The sequence below is a fragment of the Sphaeroforma arctica genome (genome assembly GCF_001186125.1).
Source record: "Sphaeroforma arctica JP610 unplaced genomic scaffold supercont1.28, whole genome shotgun sequence".
In the NCBI taxonomy this organism is placed as follows: domain Eukaryota; class Ichthyosporea; order Ichthyophonida; genus Sphaeroforma; species Sphaeroforma arctica.
The window spans coordinates 199,275-208,516 of NW_014040530.1; the positions used below are offsets into that span (position 1 = coordinate 199,275).

The 9,242-nt window shown below is 42.1% G+C and overlaps 3 protein-coding genes across 3 annotated transcripts; 1 reads left to right on the plus strand and 2 right to left on the minus strand.

Moving 5' to 3' along the window:
- Window positions 1-2,715: 2,715 nt before the first annotated feature.
- Window positions 2,716-3,138, minus strand: SARC_00823 (hypothetical protein; the record flags this gene model as incomplete). The annotated part of the gene is made up of 2 exons (XM_014305506.1): window positions 2,716-2,976; window positions 3,112-3,138. The coding sequence occupies 2 exons, from the start codon at window positions 3,136-3,138 to the stop codon at window positions 2,716-2,718; spliced, it is 288 nt and encodes a 95-aa protein (XP_014160981.1).
- Window positions 3,139-3,513: 375 nt separating this feature from the next.
- On the minus strand, window positions 3,514-5,010 carry SARC_00824 (hypothetical protein; the record flags this gene model as incomplete). The annotated part of the gene is made up of 3 exons (XM_014305507.1): window positions 3,514-3,628; window positions 3,844-4,066; window positions 4,671-5,010. 3 exons carry the CDS (start codon window positions 5,008-5,010, stop codon window positions 3,514-3,516), a joined length of 678 nt encoding a protein of 225 aa, XP_014160982.1.
- Window positions 5,011-6,203: 1,193 nt separating this feature from the next.
- Window positions 6,204-8,307, plus strand: SARC_00825 (long-chain specific acyl-CoA dehydrogenase, mitochondrial). Its single transcript, XM_014305508.1, has 3 exons — window positions 6,204-6,363; window positions 6,899-7,870; window positions 8,061-8,307. Exons 1-3 carry the CDS (start codon window positions 6,232-6,234, stop codon window positions 8,259-8,261), a joined length of 1,305 nt encoding a protein of 434 aa, XP_014160983.1. The 5' UTR covers window positions 6,204-6,231; the 3' UTR covers window positions 8,262-8,307.
- Window positions 8,308-9,242: the final 935 nt, after the last annotated feature.

Below are 9,242 nucleotides of genomic sequence, written 5' to 3' on the forward strand. Positions count from 1 at the left end.
ATGTGTATGTGTGTATACCTGTATGGATGGGTGTGTGTATACTTGTATATGTGTGTGTGTGATTATGTATGTATGTATGTATGTATGTTTGTATGTTTTTATGTATGTATGTATGAATGAATGAGTGAATGAATGAATGAATGAAGTTAAATGTGTATGAGTGTGTGTATGTGTACACGTGTGTGTAAGCATGTTTGTTTGTATGTATTTACGCATGTATGTACGTATGTATGACTGTATATATATATATATATGAACGCTCGTATATATGTGTGCATGTATGGTATGTATGTATGTACGAATGTGTATACGTGTATGTTTGTGTGTATGTGTTTGTATGGGTGTGTGCGTATGTGCACACGTTTGTTTGTAAGTGCATGTATATAAAAACAAATATACACACCAATCACGTATGTGTGGCCATATACAGAGAATTGTGAGTTTTCGTGTGCGAAACATGTAGGTTTGTATACTATCGTAACCGCAGGTGCATACAACTACAATATTAAGCCGCAGTTACTCTCAATGGTGTACGCTAGTCGCTAATATATGTGGGCAGTATGTATCTCCCAGATTGTGTTCATAGCAAGCATATGTTTTAGTACAATGCCACAATAGTGAGAACGTGCGCACAGTAATAGCCGTATCTCTACCGCAAAAAAAAGAAAAGAAGACAGACTCGAACGAGTATCAAATAGTTCCTGTGTATTGCTGAAAGGATCAAGCGAAGTGCACAAAGTGTTCCCTCTCTCGCATATCTATTGTGCGGTATGCACATATCTTTAAGTTGTATGAGTATCTTCTAAATGAGCATATAGTACACCATATCAGAAAACGTGAAGTTGTTACTGCAACACAGATGCAGGCAACAGTTGGCGCATATTCAATCCGACAATTTTTACCGCTACACCATGATACCTATTCAAGATCACCCGACGATGCGTATTCACTTGAGAGTACTTACATTTTCAACACGCCGACACCGTCGGCGTAACGACTTGAGTTGCGCTTGTGTTGATTGTGGTGGCGCCGTAGTATGACTCCCTGCCGCCGTGGAGCTTGACATGGCTAGCTCGACTGCAGATGCTTTAGTGTATCGTTTTAATATAGGATATCCGTATATTCACGACGACACTGTTTACAACTTACACACACGACGATAACAATAACAAATATTTATATATTTACACTTCGACAATATATTTTCGCTCTCAGTGGTCGAGTGACCGCAGGCCATCGTACACGTAAATATGCCCTCATCAGCGTACCACCAGAAGTTCACTGTTCAGAATCTGAAGCACTCAACGGGTCTATTTGTCGAGTGAGAGAGTGATGACAGCCAAAAGCAGTGCAAAGCGACCTGCAAAGTCCGAAGTCATAGCGTTAATTCGTTTTACATATATGCAGTAAACGTTTAACGCAAGCCCCAAACACGATTGAATTACATATGTTTGTAAATATTATAATACATACTACGCAGTAAAAATACGGATTCTGTTTCACTAGGTAAATATTCACGTGTGCTAGCTGCTGATACAGGTTTCTGAATCTGAGCGAGTCCATGTATGTGTGAATACACAAATTTTGACAGAACACCAATACGTAGTTCAATATGTGCTACGATAGTACCACTTGCGTCACTTCAATTAATGTACTTCAATACGAAACGGCACGTCTGCCTGAACTACATTGCTGCGATATATAATTTTACCCATGTCGGTATCTGTACCCATACTTGTACTGCTAGCTATGCGCTCTGTATGAATAAAAGTACAAACCCATCAATCTTTACCACGTGCAATCTTTATGATATTTATGGGTATAAATAAAGCTATAGGTATATATATAGATAGATGTATAGTGTTTGTATTGTATATATATATATATGTATGTATGTATAGATAGATAGATGTATAGTATATTTTTTGTATATATGTGCGTGTGCGTGTGCGTGTGCGTGTGCGTGTGTGTATGTGTATGTGTGTGTATATCCACATGCGCACTCATATATATATGTGTGTGTGTGTGTGTGTGTGTGTGTGTATGTGTGTGCGTGTGCGTGTGCATATATATATATATATATTTGTGTGTGTATATGTGTGTATATGTATATATATATGTCGGTGTCTGTCTGTGTCTGTCTGTATCTGTCTGTGTCTGTATCTATTGTCTATTCGGTTGGCTTGCAGCTTCTGTGGATCCTTCGGAGATTACAAATACATCACGCATTTTTTGTGATTTACCTTGTGATTCAATACGGTTAGAGCTGCGATTGTGTAAGTAAATATGTGGGGTAGCCCGGAACGAAAGAACTAAGCAGGACTTGATTGCCCTGACACATGTTACGAGATACCGTACATCACAGTCGTATATTCAATAATCTGGCACGACGCAAATGGTGCAAGCCAGATTTGCTGAACACTATACTAATTTCTGCATTGTCTTCCTTTCGAACGCATACCCTCCAAGCACCCTTACAATGTCACAGCGGTACAGGCTGCGTTGAGTAATAATTCAATTGCCCTACATTCGAAACATGCTGATTCTCTTGCCAACCGGTTGACTAGAGAGCAAGCTATCATTTATTTATTTGACTAATATTTCTAGTTTTTCATAAAAGTAGTAGAGGCTTGTGAATTCGTCTTCGGCTGTGGCAAACAGAGAGTCCATCGATTGAATAAAAATACACTTATAAGTGCCACTATCTTTCACAATTTATGCATAATGCGGCACGGGTGAAGCAGTCGACACAAAAGACATCTCATCACCCTTGCACGTGATACGGCACGACAGGTTGTGCACGTGACCATGCGTTATCAACGTATGGTCTGTTACCTCAGCCGCTTCCTCCTTATTTGTGTTCTCGTTCTGTTGGTTGCTGGCACCACTCATATTTTCCCGAGCAAGTGACGAGGTTGTGAAGGCCGACGTTACTTTCGTCAATTCTTGCAACATACTTGCATTCCCCTGCTCCGCCTGAAAGATGTAGCAAATATAAGCTATCAGCGAGGGTTGTCTATACGTTGATCAGGCTGTTTTACGAAAACTTAGCAAAGCGACAGTAGACTACATTCGTGGACAAGAAAAACACTCGACACAACATGTACTCACCTGAGATATTGCCAGCCGTTGCGCCATAGCGTACTGACAGCTGAGGCGCTCTAATTCAAATTCGAGCTCTTTGTTGGAGGACTCAATAGTGTTCGTTACACTTTGCAGTGAACTCACGTCCTTCGCGACAGTACTCACTAAGTTTGTTATGTCCTGATTTTGTTTGGCCAGCTCTGATACTGAATCTCTGATTTGCTGTTGTTACAATTGGAGTGATTGCGATGAGATGGATTGTTGAAAAACGCAGCAAATACGCGATATATGCTTTAAATTACATCAACTAGAGTGTCAGGAACAGCACACAGAGAAGAGGATAGCGTGCAGTGAACACGCAACAATGAAGAACAATATAAGATAAAATTCATGGATTTTCTCGATAGCAACAGAATTCTGCACTTACAGTTAAAGTCTCCTTTTTTTTTTCCTGCACAGAAGTGCGGCTTCCCTATTCCGTTCGCGCCTCTTGAGTCCTTTCTTCTCGCCGAATTCCGTGAAATCGCCGGGAACATAATCATAACTGTTCAAAAAAGGTACCAGATATGTTTTAGATAAACAGCAAGATCCACTAAGGGTCGGTATACAATATACATATCATACCAATCATACCCATTGCATACCATACCAAACATACCAATTACATATCCCAAATCTCAAGGTCACAAACAATATCGATGGCAGAAAAACATCACAGCTGATCTTCAAATAATCAAGCTGCTTACGTATCATACTTACAATGATCCCTCCTCGCTCTTCTGCGAAGCCGTCTCGGAGAACATCCAGGACGATCGCTCGTACTTATCGTAGAGTGCTTGGTGGTCGACCGCGTGAGCAGGTGCAGCGGTAGCTGACAGCGACCCTGGACGGATGGCCGGAATGTCGTACTTAGATTTCCTCTTCTCAGTATTGATCTGTTGAGAAAGCGACGACGCCTCGGCCGCGGCAACAGACGCCAGAGCTGTGAAATGAATGGAAATCGCTTAAAATTTTGAATTGTCAATACAATGACTGTTAAACGCACTTGTCGCGCACCACCGACGACCAGTATCTCTCCTAGAACATTATCACCACAATACCTCAAGATCAAGTACATATACGCGATTTACGCACGCATTAACGGACTCCCGGCTGCAATCACCCAGTAGTGATAGTTATTTCACATCCTTGAACCCACCCTCTACCCCCTTTTTTCCGCTTTTCCCGTGCCAAAAACATACACCGAAAAATAGGTGAATAGCGACCAGCAGAAGATACAGGAAAATGTTGTTGTACATGGAATAGAGAGTTAAAAACGATATCGACACATGCCCTAATACATAAAAACACGAATCATTTTGCATTATGCCTACGTTGATATCCGTATGCAACGGGACACCGGCATTATATACTTCAATAAAACTGCTTCACTGCCAAATCACACGTTTATACTTGGCAAACAAGCAATCTGTGAAAACTACTCTCGAGCCATTAAATCTACATGTTTTAGCTATATCTAGATCAAGATCCAGACAAAGACTAACTCTGCCGGAAAAAAACCACCATACAAGAGTAAGATTGCATACCCATCAGAGAGTTCATGCCAGCCATATCTTCCTCCTTCGTCGGCGGTCGGAAGTCTGTGGACGCTGACGGGAGCTGTGCGCGCTCTGAATTGGTACGGGGATCTGCTAGTAAATTTGTATGTTGTTGTTGCTGTTGTTGTTGTGAGTTTGTACTGTCGGTATCCTTGGCACTGTTTGGAGCATTGAAGGGGGCGCTGTACACGTCGGGGGATGCGATTTTCGATGTATACCCAGAGTCTACTCTATTATTATTACTATCCTGCGACCCGTACGCATTATCGTACGTGTTGTTGGTCACTGTGCTTTTCGTTGCAACTGCTTGCGTGTCATACTTGTTCATGATGCGGGCGTGTGTGCAGCTGCGGCTATCGTTACAATCCGTGACGTGTTCTCTTGGCGCGTTATCGGTTAGTGGGTTGCTGCTTAGCTCTCCATCTATGTCAAGGCTTGTCAATCTGCAGAACAAAATCCTGTATGGTACGGATAGTTTTAGTGACAAGTGTTTAGGCGATTCTCTCTACACTCCCTAACTTCTATCACCGTGTTTAAATGCCGATTTCGTCGACTGAAGCCTCTATTTACATTTAAAGCATAAATAGGTTTGTTTTTATGAGGTGCAGGGAGCTGTAAAATAGTGATGACCCCATGCTTCTGCTCCAATCCTCGTAATGAAGATTTCGGATAAAACACACAGAATTATGTCTGTAACGCCATACCCGCATATCCCCCGAGGCTTTAGGCCCAGCGGTTGTGTCGACTTGTTTTGGCGATGGCTCCGTCGTAGTATATTATTTCCATCTTAAAAAAGAACACTGCGTCATGCGAATTGCACCAATCAGATATTGGTAACAAACGTGCGAGTTGTATCAGTGTAGATATTTTCAGTGATTCAAGAATTCGTAATGCAAATCCGCTTATCAACGGACACCAAGAGTTGATTGGATTACAAAAATAGTTCTGCCTCGCAGTACGTAAACTAAGATTCAGTACGTAAATACCCAGAGATTCCGTTTACGTACTAGTATTCAAGAATGTCGAAAGGTGCTCACTTCACAACAATCTTGTGGAGTCATCATGATTTTCAGATAAATAAAGTGATACCACAGTACAACGACACAGATTTCGGGCCAGGCTTTTGACCCAGAGTGCGGCAAGAGGCGGAACTTCTGGCAGCAGGTTGACAAGAAGAGAGTGTTATTTACGGTCTCACAACCCAATAAACTGTAAAGTGGCCCTTTTTTTTTACCCTACGGGACCGGCCCTTGGCCACGAGATTCATATCATTTTCAATTATTATTTTTTTCTAAAGTGAAGGAAAGTTCCCAATTACTTTAATCCGTGACCGTCTTGGCTCTTTCCCTTCCTGACACCGATGATGACAGCTCAACACACCCACAGAATAATTGATGAATAAACGAATGTTTTTAAAAATTTATCCGAATTCCAAGAGTTCAAGTTCCACGTTCCAACTTTCAAGGCCCAAGCGCCACACTATTTATTATATCAGCGTTTGTAGAATTGCTTGTACCTATCACACGTACGCTTAGGAGACAAATACATAATGTTGTGTACTAGACAGATTGCTTCTCGCACATTAGCGCTGCGCACGGCCCGTTGCGGTCTTTCATCAACGACGCGATGGATGAGCTCCGCCGCTGAGGAGAGCGAGTCTGCCAAAGCGTTTCGTGTCGAGGTATGGTGGATACTTAGCAACACTATGATGTATCGGCTTTGCGTTAATGGTGTTATTTCCTGTGGGTGAGCTGTGATTTACACTCAATTGTTGTCAGCTCACTGGATTCTTCTATTCGGTTCGTACTATGAACGAATAAAAGCGGGAGTAATTGCAATGACCTGCGCAGAACACGTGTTGGGTGATATTACATACTCTATTTCATCTGAACCTTTGTGTTGTTGCTTGGCGTAAGAGGTCACCAACGAGTGTTACATGTTAACCCGATCGCTTATATGTATTTTCAGGTGAGTTGTGACTCCATCTGACTGGAACTTCTGTTCAGTACTGTAACATTTTCAATTACCACCTGTACCTGTGTTGTTTCTCGCTTGTAAGAAAACGATGGTATTATGTTTGATTACATACCTTCTAAGTGCATCTGTCTCCTATGTTCGTGTCGCTCCCTTTGTGTTGGATTTGTTCTTCGGAATCGATAAAATATAAAGGAAATTCATCAATTCGTCGTAATATCTTGTATCTCAAAATATTGCAGCCTCACTCCACCGGAAAAATGACCGATCTCGGCACACGCCGTATCTTTAACGAAGAGCACGACATGTTCCGTGAAACCGCTCGTAAGTACTTCGATGAGGAGTGCAAGCCCCACACTGAGAAGTGGGAGGCTGCCGGTATGGTAGATCGCTCCGCTTGGCTCAAGGCCGGCGAGCTTGGTCTGCTAGGATGCACCACACCCGCTGAATACGGAGGTTCCGACTGCGATGCTAAATACGCCGCCATTGTGTGGGAAGAGCAGGCGTATAGTCTGTGCACCGGTCCTGGATTCGCACTGCACTCCGATATTGTCATGCCTTACATCAACCACTACGGAAGCGAGGCGCAGAAGAGCCGCATCCTACCCAAGATGGCTTCTGGTGAGTTCATTGGCGCTATTGCCATGACTGAGCCTGCTGCTGGGTCTGACTTGGCTGGTATGAAGACCACTGCGCTTAAGAACGAGGACGGCACATACAGTCTAAACGGTTCTAAGGTGTTTATCACTAACGGAGCTATGGCCGATGTCACCATTGTGTGCGCCAAGACTGCGCCCGAGAAAGGTCCTCACGGTATCTCGCTATTCCTGGTAGAGACTGGCATGCCCGGTTTCGAGCGTGGAAAGAACCTCAGCAAGATGGGCATGAAGGCCCAGGATACCTCCGAGTTGTTCTTCGAGAACGTACAGCTGACCGAGGCCAACCTTCTGGGTAAAGAGAACCACGGTTTCTACTACCTTATGCAAGAGCTACCTCAAGAACGTCTTCTAATCGCCGATATGGGAGTTGCCGCAGCCGAGGCTGTGTTTGAGCTGACCCGTGACTACGTTAAGGAGCGCAAAGCGTTCGGCAAGCCCTTGGTAGCCCTTCAGACCATCCGCCACAAGTTGGCTGAGTTGAAGACTGACATTTGCCAGGCTCGTTCATTCATCGATAACTGCATTGAGCTGCACTCCATTGGCAAGCTGGACACTGTAAGTGTTTTGTATTGATTGTTGCGGCTTGAAACATGTGTTTAATATTAATTAATTTCTAAACTATTTAATCTGCTGAGATCTGATCTACAGGTTCTGATCTATATACCTCGTCTTATGATTTACTCGATGATTTTGTTTTGCATCAGTTGTCGTAGATTGTTCATCCCTTGTCCGTTTATGTCTACAGGCTACCGCATCCATGGCAAAGGTCGTCGGAACAGACTTGCAGCACAAGGTTGCTGACGAGTGTGTTCAGCTTCACGGAGGTTGGGGATACATGTCCGAGTACCCTGTGTGCAAGGCCTTCCTTGACGGTCGCGTACAGAAGATCTACGGTGGAACTAACGAGATCATGAAGGAGGTAATCTCAAGAGATATCGTCGCTTAAGCAACGGTAGTATATAAATGACATAAATAAACAACAATTGAGCATATTGTTTTGCTCTTATCTATTTCACTCATGTTACATATGAGTGAGACTGAGGGGAAGTTGGCAGGTCTGTTATCGAGTACGTTGTTTGAACAGAAGTGTGCTTACGCATGTTTGCTGCGAAATGACCCAATGAATGGTTTCTGTTTTGCAGATGGTAAGCTTTTACTAGAAGCTCATGATACAATTTTTATTGAGAACATGCTACATACGAGTGAGATTGAATGGAAGCTAGTAAGTCTGATTTCTTGTACGTTGTGTGAGCAGAAGTGCGCGTAAGCATATTTGCTGCGAAATCAAACTCAAAAGAATGTTTTTTTATCGCGGAGCTATACACTTTTAGTAAAGCTTCTGGAACGATATTTATTGAGAATTCTTTATTTCAACTTTTAAGTTCTTTGACGTGAACATATGTATGCGTGAACAATACCGTCGATGTCGATGACATCGTTTATCGTTAAATATGCCTATACCAATACATCTTTGATGTGTGTGGACTGCAATGCCGGAGACAATCCCATGTGCGATATTTTGATCTGAGAAAGTCTACAAGGTGGTGCTCTGCATTTCGCTACTCTATTTTGACGAGAAAATGCAACAATATTGCCAACAGTACAGATGGTCATACGAATAGGTACAAGATTAACAATGCGTAAACAAAATGAAGCGTGTCTGTAACAGATATACAAATAGGTAGAGACTGATATATAAAAATACGATAAGAGTCTAGATAGATATGTATATATTTATGTATACTTATATCTATATTATATATAGTTAAATTTAAATCTAAGTATATATATGTTTGTATGGAAGTATGTATGATAATGAAACAATGTATGTATGTATATATGTATGTATGTATGTATGTATGTATGTATGTATGTATGTACGTGTGTATGTACTCATGTATGTATGTAAGTTTTTTATATGTATATA